A 17,758-nucleotide genomic window follows, 5' to 3' on the forward strand; every position below is an offset into this window, starting at 1 on the left:
CCTTAACTAGTGACACTCCAGAGATTGCATATGCAGGTCCTAAGCATTGCTCAACCCAGGGAATTGTATTTTTTTATTTCTTAAATCTGTATGCAGCCACAGAACCTCACTGCCTATACTTACTCTAGTGTATTTGAAACCTTAGATTCACGGGCCAGTTCTTTTTCATAGGACAAGTTTAATGGATGCAAAACTTGTCTTTAATGTTTGCTTTAAAATTTGCCCTTTGTGGGGATTTTACTTGTAGGATAGCTCAAATTGGGCCTTTTCTTATGAAAGAAACCCAGACTAAATTTATGGCATCACACTGAAAGCCAAATTACCAAAGTAGTTATTACCTAAGTGTAAGTAATGATGGTTTACAAAGCAACATGAAACATTCCAAATGTTACCATAAGGAAAAACTGAAAATTATGGTTTTTATTGTTGAGTTTTGCATAAAAAGTATTAAAACAGTCTCTATTTGCAACCTAATTTTAATTCTATTTTAACTTTTTAGGCAATATCTCTGGTGGGCTCTCAGTTGGCCAGTCTCTGTCAGGAAATAGAAACGAAGTTTAAGTTCTGTGAACTCAGTACTGATGCCTGGTGGGGTATTCGTCTTAGTAAACTTGGTGTGAGTATTCTTCAAGTGCTGTGAAGTTTCATCCATTCTGATAATTACCCAGCTGAAAAATGTAAAACAAAGGACTCATTGTCCCTTCCTTTTGGAGAGGTTGCTCATGCTCGTGCTCAGTGACTTTAGTCATGTCCACATCTTTTGCAACCCCATGGACTATAGCCCACCAGACTCCTCTCCTCTGTCCATGGGATTTTCCCAGCAAGAATACTGGAGTGGGTTGCCCTGCCCTCCTCCAGGGGATTAAGCCCACGTCTCCTGCTTTGCAGGCAGATTTTTTTTACCACTGAGCCACCAGGGAAGCCCTTTGGAGAGTTATATGTAAATATAAACTGTGGCACATAAGTTTTAGGTATATGAAGTACCCACATTTTCAATCTCAAAGAAATAAGGACTTTTTGCCTCATTTTCGTTTTGCTCTATTTTTAAGTAAATTAGAAGCTTGATATTTCATCTACTAAGCCATCTCATTAGGAATGTATCTAGTATTAATTGACATTTAAAGCTATTCCAGGCCTGCCCTTTAACCTCATACTTTTTTGTGTGTTAGTAGGTTAAAGATAATACATGTAAATGTAAATACAGGTATACTAGCTTCAGCAACTCCTCCCAGGGAGCAGTAAGTGGCCCTTGTTTTTCAATTTACAAGAGCAAAATCCTGTTTTCTTTACTATGAATGAAAGCATTTTATTTTATTTGCAAATAGTTGACTTATCAGGAATGGAACCACTGTAGAATATATTTTGAATATGTATTTTGAAGCCTCATTCCTATTCCAGAATGAGACTGTTCATTGCTAACTGCCATACTTTAGTGATGAAGCGCCAGGGGTTAGTATGACTGAGAGATTTTGGACCTGAAATTTCAGAGTGATGTTCAACTTGAGTAATGTAAAAGTTGAAGGAACTATAGAAAAATGTTTCTCTATAAAAGTGGACAGTGAAAGGGCATGACATGATGGTACCCTTATTCTGATACATTTCAGTTTAGCAGGTTTTTTCTTTTGCTCTTTTTATTTCTAGATTTCTTTCCAGCCAGTTTTCAGGCAACATTTTCTCACCAAGAAAGACCTCATCAAAGCTCTCGTGAAGAATATAGATATGGACACAAGCGTCATTCTGGAATATTGCAGGTAATTCTTTAAATCTCAATAGTATTTTTGCTGTTAGCGTAACAAACTGGTAATCCTAATGAGAGAACGCAGTGATTAACAATGATTATTACATATGACCCATGACCTCTGGTGTTTTCTTTTGCTCAGCCCACACCGAGTAAATCCAAACCAGATTAAATTCTCTTATATATCACCTTTTAAACTCACTGTTAAGTGTTTTCCCAGCTTGCCTCACGATAAGCATCACCTAGGGCCCTTGGTTACAAATAGATTCCTGGGTCCCGCTGTTGGTTCTGATTCGGCAGATCTGGGCTGAGGCCCGGGAATCTGGGTTGTTCCAGAATCCAGACCATTTACATGATCAGAGAAGCTTGGGATTTCTTCCAAACAAGTAAACTTCTGTATCAGATCAACTTAGGGGCTCAAAGCAATCTTAAATTAAAATTGGTGGAAAGTATGATTTAGGGAGAATTTTTTAAAAAAATAACTTAAAAAAAAATCTAAGACTAAATTTATAGATACAGCTTAGTGTAGCGAGAACAATCAAATGATTTATAATTTACATCTCAGTTTTATCTGCCTGATAAATTTAGGTATTAAATCTGCTGGTCCATTATTAGTTTCAAAGTGGTTTTCCACACATCATCTCATTTCATTTTTATTGTATATTATCACCAATTTACGTATGAGTGAACATACCCCATCAGGTGCCCTGCTCAAAATCAGATAATAAGTGATCATTTCTAAAATATCGTGGATGCCGTAACCCTCACCCAGTTTGTGACAGTTGAGTAGAATCTTGAGTTCTTGATAATGAGACTGCTGAGTGCCCTTCCTCACCAGACAGGGATCTAGTTTGTTGTCCTTGTGGATGGTGGGGAGTATTGTCCCTGGCTATCACCATCCTGGACTTGCAAGTCAGGAACTGGAGGCTACTCATAGCTCTAAGTAGCTCTGACTTACCTGTATTCCGATGTAACAAAACTCTGCCATTCTTCAGTTTGGACTGCTGCAAAGCCAGAATGAGGTACACACACTCCCTCTTCTTTTTTAATTTAAACTGGTAGATTTTTGCCTGTTGTTTTCTGGTATTGACCTCTTTTGTGAAATTTAAAGAGCTCTAATTTTGTCAGGCTCATTTCACCATCTTTATGCTCACATGGTGTTGGTGATTTTTCTTTGGTTGTCAGTGACTCTTTTGCCTCAGGCAGTCCCACTGAATAAATTTAGATGACCTTTAGAATTCCAGGAAATGACTTTAAAATTGTGATAATGTAAACCTGAGTTTTCTGTGAGAAGCTCTGTCTAGAAAGGCATGCGTTCTGGGAGATTCACGTGTAACGGAATACTCATTTCAGCACGTTTCAGCTGGATGCCGATGCGGCCCTTCAGCTGTTCATTGAAACACTCCTCCACAACACGAATGCCAGCCAGAGCCAGGGAGACATGAGCACGGGATCCACAAAGCAGCAGCGTTCCAAACTCCTGGCCAAAGCCCTCGAAATGGTTCCTTTACTGACAAGCACGAAAGATTTGGTCATCAGTCTTAGTGGAATACTGCATAAGGTACATGAATGGCGAAATGAATGTGTCGGGGTCATTTCTAACATCCCTCCTACCCTTAACTAATCAGATATATGGTAACAAATTGGAAAAGTAACTCCTATATTTTTTTGTAAAGTATTTTCAGAAAATTTTAGATTTCTGTATTCCTAATTATAGTTTAATATAGCACTTTTCCTGTCTTTTTTTTCCCCAAAAAATAAAATTAGCCCTTTTTTTCTAGACTTTTATAAATAGCACACATTCTTTGAAAAAGATCAAACTACAGAGAAACATGTAAATCAAAAAGTAAATTTCCCTATAATCCCACTCCTATAAGATAAAAAGTTAATAGTTCGGTATACCGTAGATCTTAGACTAAATATCAGTTCAGTTCACTTCAGTTCAGTCGCTCAGTCGTGTCTGACTCTTTGCGACCCCCTGAATTGCAGCACACCAGGCTTCCCTGTCCATCACCAACTCCTGGAGTCTACTCAAACTCATGTCCATCGAGTCGGTGATGCTATCCAGCCATCTCATCCTCTGTCATCACCTTCTCCTCCTTCCCCCAATTCCTCCCAGCAGCAGGGTCTTTTCCAGTGAGTCAACTCTTTGCATGAGGTGGCCAAAGTATTGGAGTTTCAGCTTCAGCATCAGTCCTTCCAATGAACACCCAGGACTGATCTCCTTCAGGATGGACTGGTTAGATCTCCTTGCAGTCCAAGGGACTCTTCGATAGTCTTCTCCAATACCATAGTTCAAAAGCATCAATTCTTCGGCACTCAGCTTTCTTCACAGTCCAACTCTCACATCCATACATGACCACTAGAAAAACCATAGCCTTGACTAGACGGACCTTTGTTGGCAAAGTAATGTCTCTGCTTTTTAATATGCTATCTAGGTTGGTCATAACTTTGCTTCCAAGGAGTAAGAGTCTTTTAATTTCATGGCTGCAATCATCATCTGCAGTGATTTTGGAGCCCCCAAAAATAAAGTCTGACACTGTTTACAATGTTTCCTCATCTATTTGCCATGAAGTGATGGGACCAGATGCCATGATCTTAGTTTTCTGAATGTTGAGCTTTAAGCCAACTTTTTCACTCTCCTCTTTCACTTTCGTCAAGAGGCTTTTCAGTTCCTCTTCACTTTCTGCCATAAGGGTGGGGTCACCTGCATATCTGAGGTTATTGATATTTCTCCCGGCATTCTTGATTCCAGCTTGTGCTTCTTCCAGCCCAGCATTTCTCATGATGTACTCTGCGTATAAGTTTAATAAGCAGGGTGACAATACACAGCCTTGACGTACTCCTTTTTCTATTTGGAACCAGTCTGTTGTTCCATGTCCAATTCTAACTGTTGCTTCCTGACCTGCATACAGGTTTCTCAAGAGGCAGGTCAGGTGGTCTGGTATTCCCATCTCTTGAAGAATTTTCCATAGTTTATTGTGATCCACACAGTCAAAGGCTTTGGCATAGTCAATAAAGCAGAAATAGATGTTTTTTTGGAACTCTCTTGCTTTTTCGATGATCCAGCAGATGTTGGCAATTTGATCTCTGGTTCCTCTGCCTTTTCTAAAACCAACTTGAATATCTGGAAGTTCACGTTTCATGTATTGCTGAAGCCTGGCTTGGAGAATTTTGAGGATTACTTTACTGGCGTGTGAGATGAGTGCAGTTGTGCTGTAGTTTGAGCATTCTTTGGGATTGGAATGAAAATGGACCTTTTCCAGTCCTGTGGCCACTGCTGAGTTTTCCAAATTTGCTGGCATATTGAGTGCAGCACTTTCACAGCATCATCTTTCAGGATTTGAAATAGCTCAACTGGAATTCCATCACCTCCACTAGCTTTGTTCGTAGTGATGCTTTCTAAGGCCCACTTGACTTCACACTCTAGGGTGTCTGGCTCTAGGTGAGTGATCACACCATCGTGATTATCTGGGTCGTGAAGATCTTTTTTGTACAGTTCTTCTGTGTATTCTTGCCACCTCTTCCTAATATCTTCTGCTTCTGTTAGATCCCTACCATTTCTGTCCTTTATGGAGCCCATCTTTGCATGAAATGTTCCCTTGGTATCTCTAATTTTCTTTAAGACATCTCTAGTCTTTCCCATTCTGTTGTTTTCCTGTCTTTCTTTGTGTTGATCTCTGAGGAAGGCTTTCTTATCTCTTCTTGCTATTCTTTGGAACTCTGCATTCAAATGGGAATATCTTTCCTTTTCGCCTTTGCTTTTCACTTCTCTTCTTTTCACAGCTATTTGTAAGGCCTCCTCAGACAGTTATTTTACTTTTTCACATTTCTTTTCCATGGGGATGGTCTTGGTCCCTGTCTCCTGTACAATGTCATGAACCTCCGTCCATAGTTCATCAGGCACTCTTAACAGATCTAATCCCTTAAAGACTAAATATACTATCCTTTTACTCTCTTTTTTTTCATTTAACATATTTTACATGTCAGTAAATAGACATCTCTCCCATTTTTGGCAGATATGTATTTATTATTCCACTATGTGGATAAGACATCCTGTGTTTAGCCAGGCTTTTATGAATGGACTTTTACATTGTTTGCAAATTTTGATTCCTGTAAGTTGTTTCAAGGAATATCTTCATACACTTGTGAAGTGTATTTGTGCTCTTGTCTGTTTTTTTTGTTTTTTTTTGGAGATCTTCTGAGAATTGGAACTTTGAGATCAAGGGGTAGTTTGATGGGGGAATGAAGGTGGATGGATGGGGAAATAAAATTATATGACTACAAGAAATACTTCAGTTAAAGTTTTGTCTGTAATTCAACCAAAAATAACATAGACGAGCTCAAAATCTATAGGTACTATAGAAATCATCTTCTCACTTTGTTCAGTGTTATTATTCATGTGAATTTAGTTGGCATTTAAATTGTTTTTTTAAGTAATGGTATGTGGGCAGAAACGGAACAAAGAAAATATTTCCTTTCTTTTTATAAGCATATATAGATACCACCCAGCTAGATTTTGTAGCTTGTATGTGATTATAGCTGGAATGAAGTCCTTTGAAAAGGTTTTACTTGGGGGCCTACACTCTTAATGATGTCATTTCCAAGAAAAGGTCAGTTTTATCCTGTTCTAATTTTCTCATCATAAAAGACAGAAATAGAATTTTAATTTAAAAATCTTATAAAATTGTAAAATTTTGATATGTTTATTTTTCTAGGTTTTTAGTCCCTTAAGAACATTTTTCTTTATTTAACCAACTTTTCCTCATACAGGTTTTTTTAAAAAAGAGCTTTCAAAATGTTTTAAAGCACATGTGTTTATTCTAAGAGTTGACTTTAGAGATGAGAAAATGTTAGTTCATTCTTTAAAAGAATAATCTAATTTAATATGGTAATTTACTGAGGTGTTATATTTATAATCTGTGCCGATGAACATAACCGGCAACATCAACCAGCCTGGCAACATCTTCAGTTTTGATGTATTTTTGTTTTTATCCAGTTGGATCCCTATGACTATGAGATGATTGAAGTAGTCCTGAAAGTCATAGAAAGAGCTGATGAGAAGATAACCAACATTAATATTAATCAGGTATAACAAATATATCATAGATTTTAAAATTATGTTTTTAATTTGGATCATTTTTTTAAATTACTTTTATTTGGTGTCTTTCTGAACTGTTCTCTGAGCTCCCTTGAAACTGTACATTTTTTTTACTCTATTTCCTTTTCTTTAAAGGGATACAGAGTAAAAAGAGTTTTTTATTCTCCATGTTTTATCTTATTTTATTTTATTTTATTTTTTGGCCACTCCTCGTGGCATGTAGGATCTTAGTTCCCCAACCAGGGATCGACTCTGCACCCCTTGCATCGGAAGTACAGAGTATAATACAGAGTCTTAACCACCAGAGAAGTCCCCTCTCCATGTTCTATCTTAATCCAGTTTTTGCTCTACTGGAGCAATTTAAAACTTGCCAAAAGTACAAAGCCACTAAAAGACTGATTTAGAAGAATTAAGGCAAAAATGTTTGTCATCTGGCAAAAAAAATCCCAAAGCACGTAAGACCCAGAATCAGATTTAGCTTTCTATATTAGGTAGGTCCTGGACTCAATTCTATTTGAGTACTTGCGGTAACTTACTGGGCTTCCTCCCAGGTGGCTCAGATGGTAAAGAATCTGCCTGCAATGCAGGAGACCCAGGTTCAGTCCCTGAGTCGGGAAGATTCCCCGGAGAAGGGAATGCCTACCCACTCCAGTATTCTTGCCTGGAGAGTCCCATGGACAGAGGAGCCTGAGAACTACAGTTCATGGGGTCTCAAAGAGTGGGACATGACTGAGCAACTAACACTTTTTTAGTAACTACCTATTCTTTGACAAATTTTGGTCATAGGAGCTTATATATTTTCTTAAATTAGCTGTTAAAAATCAAAAGAAAATGGGTTGATTTAAAAAGTACAAGCCCCAGGGGTTTCCCCGGCATTCCAGTGGTTAGGATGCAGCACTTTCACTGCTGGGGTTCAGTTCCTGGTTGGGGAGCTAAGATCTTTCAAGCCTTTTGGTACAACCCAAAAAAAAAAGTTATACAGGCCCCCAAAATATAAGATATAAACTTAAAAAAGGATGCATGTGTGCACACTCAGTTGTGTCCAACTTTTTGTGACCCCATGTAGTGTAACCCACAAGGCTCCTCTTTCCTTGGGAGTTTTCAGGCAAGAATACTAGAGTGGTTTACCATTTCCTTCTCCAGCAGATTTTCCTGATCCAGGGATCAAACCCATGCCTCCTGCATTACCAGGCATATTCCTTATCACTGAGCCACCTGGGAAGCTATGGAAGCCCTAAAAGAGGACATAGAGGATTCATTTTAGATCTACTGCATATGTACTTAAAGTGAAATCGAGTATTTTTAAGATACATGTAAAACTATTTGAAGAGAGTATAGAGAACTTCGAACTCTAGAGCATAAGACATCCCACCAGCAACAGCGTTGTGGTGATTTAATTTCCAGTGGAAATCAGTGTAATTTCTTTAGTAATCACAAAAGTTATGGTTTAGAAAAATAGTGTTTAATAGTTTTAAAGGTAAAACTACAAAAGGTTTTGATCATCTTCATGAGGAGAGACTGTCCCAGGAATGGTATCCTGTGATAGTATAGAATTAAACATAAAACGCTTAACGATTAGTTTAATCTCACAGGAATAAACCTTTTTATTTTAATACAGGCACTCAGTCTTCTGAAACACTTGAAGTCATACAGAAGAATTTCTCCCCCAGTGGACCTAGAACATCAGTATATGTTGGAGCACGTCATAACTTTGCCATCAGCTGCCCAAACCAGACTGCCTTTTCACCTAATATTCTTTGGCACAGCACAGAGCTTCTGGAAAATTCTCTGTATGTTCATTAACCTCTTTTGAATTGTCCTGAATAGCCAAAACCTTTTACGTAGGTAAATCATGCTATCTTTGTTTCCTTTCCAGCTACAGAACTCAGTGAAGAATCCTTCCCAACCTTGCTCTTAGTTTCTAAATTAATGAAGGTAATGGGTTAAAACTCGTGAAAGTCATATCTTTGCTCTATAATTCTTTCAGCACCTCTGTAGAAAAATTTATGTAAAGCCCGTAAAAGTGAGCATATAAGTCAGTCATATAACTTTTCCCTTCTTTGAAGTTCTCTCTGGACACTCTGTATGTGTCTACAGCCAAACACGTTTTTGAAAAAAAGCTGAAGCCCAAGCTCCTGCAGTTAACACACGGTAAATCCTCAACAATGATTAATAAGGAGATAGCCAAGATCACTCAAACCATCGAATCCTACCTGTTGTCCATAGTTAACCCAGAGTGGGCTGTAGCCATCGCCATCAGTCTTGCCCAGGATGTCCCAGAAGGTATGGATTCTTTCATTAATTGGTCTTCAAATGGTTGGCTGTGTTGTTTTTGTAACTTGTAAAAAAAAAAAATTATACTCCTTTCATTTCCTTCCATTTCTTTTAAGGAGAAGAAGTATGATAGCTTAGAAATGTATGGGACTCCACTGGCAGTCCAGTGGTTAAGACTCCATGCTTCCAATGCAGCGGGAGGAGTTTGGTCCCTGATCAGGGAGTTAAGATCCCACCTGTTGCGTGGCATGGCTAAAATTTTTTTTATAAAAGTAAAGAAATATATTTGCCCCCCTGTCCTCCCTTGTAACACTGTCATATGTTAAAGAGGCACCAGTGAAGGGATTTCCCTGGTGGTCCAGTGGCTAGGACTGTGCTCCCAGTGGCAGGGGGTCTGGGTTCAATCCCTGGTCAAGGAACTAAGAGCCCACATGCTGCAAATAAGAGTTCAAACGCCACGACTAAAGATCCTGCCTGCGACAGCTAAGACTTGGAGCAGCTAAATAAATACATTAAAAAAAAAAGAGGCACCAGTGAACTAAGCAAGATGCAGTGTTGCTTGCTTGGGGCTCAGTGCCAGAGGCACCGCCCAATTTGAGTATAAACTCATACACTCTCATGTCCAGTCATACGTACTTTCTGTAACGAAACCTTAGACACTGTCACATGGTCAAACAGGTACACAATCACTTATTGCCATGTTTTCAATTGTAACAAAAGTTGAAAATAAGTAATTTTTCTAAATGCTCATTTATCAAAAACTGGTTTAAAAAAATAAAGAATATTCATAGAATAGAGTACTGTGTAGCTGATTGGGAAAGATATCCGAGATATATATTAACTGAGAATAGCAGATTATGCTCCATATAAGATCTTATCCCATTTGGAATAAAATGCTTGTACACATGCGTGCACGCTTGTACACAGAGAACTTCTGGGGGAATGTCGAGGGCTCGGGAATGGGAATAGAAGCTTAAGAGATGGCCATCTGTGGATTGTGCTTCCTACTTTGTCTCCTTCTGTCCTGTTTAAACTGTTTTTTTTACTATGAGTATGCCTTTCTGTCGTTTTAAAACTGGCTAATTTGGCTAAAATACATTTTCTTGAAAGGATTGTGATTTTCTTTTAAGTCTTTTCTTTATCTGTTTAGGTTCCTTCAAGATGTCCAGTTTGAAATTCTGCCTGTATTTAGCCGAGAGGTGGCTTCAGAATATCCCATCTCAGGTGTGTCTGAACTGTAAAATGGAAGGCTCCTCTTCCTTAAATTGAAGTATAGCTGATTTACAATATTAGTTTCAGGTGTACAACATACTGATTCAAAATTTTCATAGGTTATACTGTTTATAGTTATTATAAAATATCGGGCTATATTCCCTGTGCTGTACAGTATATTCTTGCAGCTTATTTACTTTATTCATAGTAGTTCATGCCTCTTATTCTTGTACCCCTCCCAGCTTTCCTCTCCCTACTGGTAAGCACTAGTTTGTTTTCTCTATCTGTGAGTCTGTTTCTGTTTTGCATATATACTCGTGTATTTTTTAGATTTCACAGATAAGTGATGATATCATACAATATTTGTCTTTGTCTGTCTGACTTATTTCACTAAACATAATACCCTACAGGTCTGTCCATGTTGTTGCAAATGGCAAAGCTTCATTCTTTCTTATGGCTGAGTAGTATTCCTATATATATGTATATACACACACATCACACACTATATCTTCTATAGCCATTTATCTCTCAGTGGACACTTAGGTTGCTTCTATATCTTTGCTATTATAAATAATGCTGTTAAGAGCATTAGGGTGCAGGCTCTGCTGCTTTTTTAAGGTTCACATTTCTATTTATTTTTTAAAACTTATTTTTAATTGGATGATACTTGCTTTACAACATTGTGTTGGTTTCTGCTGTACCACAGTGAGAATCAGCCCTAAGTATACCTATATCCCCTCCTTCCATCCCTTTTCAGCCCACCCTGGTGATAGATTGTTTTCAAGGGTTGGAGACCTGAACTGGAGAAAGAAGATGAGGCTTGGTGTAGATACTAAGGTTGTAACTAAGGCAGGAAGGGACCTTGATTGATAAAGGTGGATTCTTAGTCTCACTGAAAATTCAGAAAACAAGTTTTCTGTTTGCTTGGAATTTTTTAAAAGGATGAGACACGTGAAAAAGCTGAAGCTCTGTTGAAGAAGCTTCATGTTCAGTACCGGCGATCAGGCACGGAAGCTGTGCTCATAGCCCACAAGCTGAACACTGCAGAGTATTTAAGAGTGATCGGAAAACCAGTACATCTCATTGTCAGTTTGTATGAACATCCCAGCATCAATCAAAGAATTCAGAATTCATCTGGGAAAGATTATCCTGGTGAGGGCAAAACTCTGTTTGTATCTTTCCATCCAAGGAGAACTATCCTTTTGAGTCCCTGGTATCTTGCATTGAAAACTTGGGGTTCTCTTTTTAATTCTTTATCTTGAATATCTTAGATATTCACACAGCTGCTAAAGAAATAGCTGAAGTCAATGAAATTAATTTGGAAAAAGTCTGGGACATGTTGTTGGAAAAATGGCTGTGCCCGTCCGCCAAACCTGGTGAAGTAAGTGCTTGCTTTGATGGTGTCTGTTGTTGAGTGTGAGCCAGTGGCGTCTTCTCAAAGAAGAATTATTTGTCTCGCCATGATATGACTTCTCATTAGAAGCACAGAATCTTAGAAAAAGGAACATTTGAGCATTTTAATAGCTTCTGTTATTTGATGAGTTTTAATGAAGTTGTTTACTTCTTCTTTTCCTTTAAATATTATTTTGCAGCTAGTCTATCTTTTCTTTTTTCACTCGCCAGTATTTTTTTAATTGAAGTATAGTTGATACATTCTTCCTTTTAATTGATGATTTCAGATGAACTGTTATATAATAGAAGTGGCCTATGCTTAGACTTTAGGCTCATATGATTATTTTCTATTTCGAAATAATTTTAAAGGTACAGAAAAGTTGCAAGAATAGTACAAAAGAATTAGCTGTGTATCCTCCACCCAGATCTGTCAGTTTTTAAACATTTTGCCACATCTACTTCATCATTCTCCCTGTAATATGTTTACCCATAACATTTTTCCAAACCCTTTGAGAGTAAATTCCATGTGTCATGCCCCTTTACCCTTAATAATTAGTGTGTGATTCAAAGAACAAAGATTTTTCTCTTATTGGACCACAATATAATTATAAAAATCAGACACAATTTTGATATAGTATTGATAAAATACATATATGTTTATGTTTGCATACTTGAATTTATGGTCCATGTTACAGTTTAACCAGTTGTGCCAATGATGTTCTTTGTAGTAATTTTCTCCTCTGAGACCAGGATCTAATCTGGGATTATGTGTTGTATTTGTCATGTCTGTAATTTCTTTCACTCTAGAACAGTTCCATAACTTTTCTCTTTTGTGACACTGATATTTTTTTAACACTTCGGGCTTGTTATTTTGTCAGTGGCCCCTCCTCTTGGGCTTTTCTGTGTCCTCATGATAAGACTGGAGTTTTGCATTTTGGGCAGTATGTTACCTGGGTGATAGGGTGTCCTTCCCAGGGTATGAGGTTTAGAGGCACATGATGCCTCTTTGCCCAAATAGAGGATGTGAATTTAGATAACTTGGTTACACTGTTGTCTATTTCTCTCAGACACAGTTACTATATTTCCTTTTGTAAGTACTAAGGGAGGTGTTTTGAGACAATGTAATATCCTGCTCTTCTCTAAATTCCTCCCTGCACCACCCATGGCCCTGACTTAGTCTCTATTGATGATTCTTACTTGACTCTTTTATCTGTGCTGAGACTTTGTCTTTTTTGGAGGGTGCAGATTCTTTGGTTTGCAAAATGTCTCATTCTGGATTTATGTTTCTGAGGTTTCTCATGATTAGATTCAAGTTATGGATTTTTAGCAACAATATTCTATGGGTGATATGTTCTCTTCAGTGTATCACGTAAGGAGACACATAATGTCAGTTTTTTTAGAAATAATATTAACATCTAAATTTGTGATGGGATTCAGCAATCCAAATGCAAAATTTTCTGTATCGTTTCTTTTGAGTTTTCAGGCAGAACTTAATTAAGGAGATTCTGTAATTCTTCTGTTTACCTAGGCAGGTATCCTTGGAAAAAAATGTATTTGTAAACAAATAGTATAACTGATGTGACATTAGCTTTTCAACTCATGGTTTTTATATCACTTGTAATTTAATTTAACAGGTATTTTTTAAGTGTTTACCCAGAGCAAGGACCATGTATCAGTGAAAACAGAAGAGTTAGAAGCATATCCAGGCCACATAGAATCTATGGCCCCATGTTTTAACTTACGCATAAATCTGGAACACTAAACTGAAATTCCTCTGAGACTAGAAACTGTGTTCATACACCTAATGCACCTAATGCATTTCTGTGTAAGTCCCCATAAATACATACTGAATTAATGGGCAACTCATACAATTCAGAGTCCTTTCCTTTTAAAAATTACACAATGAATGTAAACTCCAGGAGGACAGGAATATTTGTTTTGTTTACTCAGGGAACCCATATGCCCAGACTTATGCCTGGTGCATGGTAAGCACTCAGTATGTATTTGCTGACCGAATGAATTTGAGTAAACCCATTTTTAAAGCAAGAATCTTCTCATTAAGTGATGAATTACACTAATTTCTTATCTGCAAATGTAATTGTTTTATAAATCTTTTTTTTTCCTTTGTTGTCATCAAACATGGAAGTGCTGGGAGTTGAACCCCCGGCCTTGTGCACACTAAGTATGTACTCTGCTACTGCACTGCACCCCCCCGCCCCCGTAAATATAATTTTGCATGTTGGACTTTTTCATTTAATAGACTTTCATAAGCTTATGTAGTCAATCAATTTTCTTCTGTTTTTAACTTGTTTATCTACTTTTTCAAAGACACCATCAGAATTGTTTGAACTTCAAGAAGATGAAACACTACGAAGGTATTCTTCCTTTACTTACATTTGTCTAGACCCTGTTGCCCAATAGGAATCTTACCAATGATTTTAAAACCAATGGTTTTAAAAAAGGCTTTCTTAGTATAACTTGGATCAGAACCTCTGAGAAGAATCAGTTCATTGACACATGACTATGAGTGTGTTTAAATATCTCCAGTCAAATAAATAAGAAACAACCAAGATCCAGAGCTTCTGAATCCTCTGTGAGTTCGTACACTTAGCAGAGAATGTACCGTGAGCAAAGGAAAACTTACATAGCGAGGACTCTGACCCCAGACTTGTACGTGTTCTCTGTCCCTGTCAAGCTAGGCTGGTTCAGATATGGGCCACCAGGATTCCTTTTTCACTTCTAACCTAAGGCTGAGACCCAGAAAGGCACATTGGTGTCACATGCTATAAGTCTGATTGGTAACGGCTTGCTGTCTTGAGCAGACTCTTCTCGGTGCTCAAATCAGAAAACACAATAGTCCATTAATGATGCTTGGCTTAGGCATGGGAGAGGGAATGGTGGCATGCATGCCAGCTTCTTGCCATTTTGGTGTAGGCCAAAAGTGTCAATAGGTCGGGTTACTCATGAAGCTCTCCACCCGACATCAGCCCTGGAGATCTGATAGTGAGAGAGGATATAGGAAGATAAACCCCAGAAAAGAATTTCTCCTGATCTGGGCAGAACTGGTCTAGTACCCCCTCCAGGCTCTCCTTCCCTCTGGGCACTCCCTCGTCCTTGCTTAGTCCTTCGAGAGCAAGAACACCTTTGTCTGAGCAAAAGGAAGCTCCTGGAGCATCTGACTGAAGCAGCCAACACAGAAAGGCTTAGGGGGAATAGTTCAGAGAAAACTCCCAAGATGGAAATCCCAGAGAGTAATTCATGGCAATTTCATAACTTCCTGCCTTTTCCCACTGGAATCTCTATCCCTTCTTCCTCCAATTTGCCTGATCCATCTTGCCCTTCTCTTGGGGGCAGGGGGGAAGGCAGGCAGTCTGCCCTGAGTCCCAAGGTTAAAACATGCCACTAACAAGGTCCTGTGAATTAAAACACAAGTTTCCATGTGTAGTAGTGTTCAGTGTACTTTGCAGCTATGGTTTGTATCGATTTCTTAACCAGAGAGATTTAAACTATCAGCTGCTTAGCCATTTCCTAGATGAGAAGAGTGAGGCCTATCTTTTGTGTCTTTGTTATCTCCTTTAGCTGTGAAGGAACCCAAGAACAGATTAAGCATCCTTTAGAGGGGAAAGTAAACAGTGGCCTTGACCCATAGCCCTTCAGGCCTTTGTTTGGGCTGTCTGATGCTGTTTTTTTTATGGATAATAAAGCAAGTCTCTTGTTTTGCTAATCAGTCACTAGATTAAAATCTAAATGTAATAAATATTTTTTTCAGAGTCCTGTATCTCCTTCTGTCTCGTCCAATTGATTATAGTTCAAGAATGCTGTTCATCTTTGCAACATCAACCACAACCGTAAGCTCTAAAAACTTGGCCAAAACTTACCTTTGTATCTCAGCCTAACATTTTTTTCCCTGCGTATTTACTATTGACAGGTGACTAGGAGAATGCTCTCTCTGTACTTACTCGAACTATGTCTTACTCTGTAGATGAGGTTTGTAGTATCTGCTGAGCTCCATTTAGTGCTGGCTACAGAAACATCCTATTTTGCAAACTGAGTGGTTCAACTGTTGACAATTCCCACGGGTTATCCACGATCACTGTCCTAACACCCTGGTCCAGTGTAAGTCACTCAGTAGTGTCCGATTCTTTGTGATTCCATGGACTGCAGCCCGCCAGGCTCCTCTGTCCGTGAGATTTCCCAGGGAAGAATCCTGGAGTGGGTTGCCATTTCCTCCTCCAGGGGATCTTCCTGACCCAGGGATGGAACCCAGGTCTCCCGCGTTGCAGGCAGACTGTCTGCTGTCTGAGCCACCAGGGAAGCCCCCAGCCACATTCCTAATACCAGGGACCCCCCACCAGCAGGCCTGAGAGAAGTCTCCACTCTGGTCTCCAAGCCCTGCCTGGCCTGTCGCACCCCCTCCCCACTAAACTCTTAACTAGTCAGAACTTCCCCTCATCCCTGAAAGCATGTGACTGACCTTCAGGCTTGTCCATATAGAAATGCCCTCTGGGGAACTTTCCTGGCAGCCCAGAGGTTAGGGCTGTGTGCTCTCAGTGCCGAAAGCTCAGGTTTGCTGTCTGGTCAGGGAGCTGAGATCCCGCAAGCCACAGGACATGGTAAAAAAAAAAAAAAAAAAAAGTGCTCTCTGAGGCAGTTGGAGCTGAGGGAAAGGAAAGATGTAGGTCAAAGGATGGAAAGAAGAAAGAGGGAAAGGCTAAGATGCTGATCGTTTGTCCTTGATGACAAGCAGCGGGAAGGAAATCCCTCTTTCTCTTGCATCTTAGTTTATCTGCTAGTTATCCTGGCAAGTAAATAAAAATTACGTTCCTTGAAACGGACCAGGTTCAGCTCCCAGCTCAGTCATACAAGTGCTTTTCCCTGAGAAAATCGTTGCACCGCTTTGTGTTCATGTGTACTTCCTGTTGTGTCCTGCAGACATTAATGAATACATTTTGATTAATTAATAATGTGTATGCAAATGTGAACTCAGTTATATATTCAGGAGTTGAGGTTTAATAAAATTAATTTTTACTGCTTCATCAAGAGCCCTCTTAAGTGAACATCTCTCTCGTTTTTAGCACTGAAAATGTGAAGAATGCAGTTGCTGTCACAGCAGTTGGGTGTTCCTACCGTTTACCCACAGATGCTTTGGCACTATGAGTGCACATTTTGGGTTGGTTAAAAAGTTTGTTCGAGTTTTCCCATACACCTTATGGAAAAACCTAACCTGAACTTTTTGGCCAGCCAGTATTAACAAAGTGTAAATGGTGGAGTCCATCATGGTATTATTATGAAAGTGGTTCTCACCCTGTTCTTTCTGAAAGACTGAGGAACCCTTCAGCCCCCAGGCAGGGTCCCATGGAACACAATTTGAGAACCACTGAACCCCCTCCCCCAAGGGCAAACATAGACTTAAATCTTTCTTTTCTTTTTTTTATTTTCTAATTTGGCCATGCACATGGCTTGATGGATCTTAGTTCCTCCACAAGGTATTAACCTGAGCCCTGGGCAGTGAAAGTGCAGAGTCCTAACCACTAGTCTGCCAGAGAATTCCTGGCTTTAATCTTTTAAAAACCAACATGGCTCATGTCACCTAGATTGAAACTCAGTTCCCAACTGAAACCCATGGGTGCAGCTCTGAAACCTCTTCTGGTCTTACAGATGCTCAGGATGCACCAGCTCACATTCGCCCACAGAACTCGAGCCCTGCAGTGTCTCCTCTATTTGGCTGACAAGGAAACTATAGAATCTCTCTTCAAAAAATCCATCGAAGAAGTGAAGTAAGTGGAATTTTTGTATTAATAGAAAACAGGTCATTCTTTGGAACCATAACTTTTAAGCCTCTTAGTTCGGAAGATTACGTTAGAAGGGCTATGTCAACAAGGTGCTCTTGCCTTGAGTGTCCTTGTTCTGGCAGAGAGGAGACAGGCCCTGAAGAACATCTTATTTCTCTCGAATCTTTGAGACATTTAGAAACTGAGTGTTTTTTTCATCTTCCTCCAGTTGATTTCTTTCTAGTATTTCTTGACTCTATCTTAGAAGCC

General features: G+C 39.0%; 1 protein-coding gene across 2 annotated transcripts in view; it reads left to right on the forward strand.

Moving 5' to 3' along the window:
- KNTC1 (kinetochore associated 1) overlaps positions 1-17,758 on the forward strand; it is a 74,453-nt gene that overhangs the window by 46,921 nt on the left and 9,774 nt on the right. For both annotated transcript variants that reach the window (XM_061141998.1, XM_061141999.1), the window contains exons 42-54: positions 500-616; positions 1,642-1,751; positions 3,092-3,299; positions 6,738-6,827; positions 8,458-8,629; positions 8,716-8,774; positions 8,906-9,122; positions 10,264-10,337; positions 11,267-11,477; positions 11,597-11,706; positions 14,046-14,092; positions 15,487-15,565; positions 17,376-17,494. In XM_061141998.1, coding sequence (XP_060997981.1) covers positions 500-616; positions 1,642-1,751; positions 3,092-3,299; positions 6,738-6,827; positions 8,458-8,629; positions 8,716-8,774; positions 8,906-9,122; positions 10,264-10,337; positions 11,267-11,477; positions 11,597-11,706; positions 14,046-14,092; positions 15,487-15,565; positions 17,376-17,494 — 1,613 coding nt within the window. The remainder of the gene's footprint in view (positions 1-499; positions 617-1,641; positions 1,752-3,091; positions 3,300-6,737; positions 6,828-8,457; positions 8,630-8,715; positions 8,775-8,905; positions 9,123-10,263; positions 10,338-11,266; positions 11,478-11,596; positions 11,707-14,045; positions 14,093-15,486; positions 15,566-17,375; positions 17,495-17,758) is intronic.

The sequence above is a fragment of the Dama dama genome, chromosome 5 (genome assembly GCF_033118175.1).
Source record: "Dama dama isolate Ldn47 chromosome 5, ASM3311817v1, whole genome shotgun sequence".
NCBI classification, from domain to species: domain Eukaryota; kingdom Metazoa; phylum Chordata; class Mammalia; order Artiodactyla; family Cervidae; genus Dama; species Dama dama.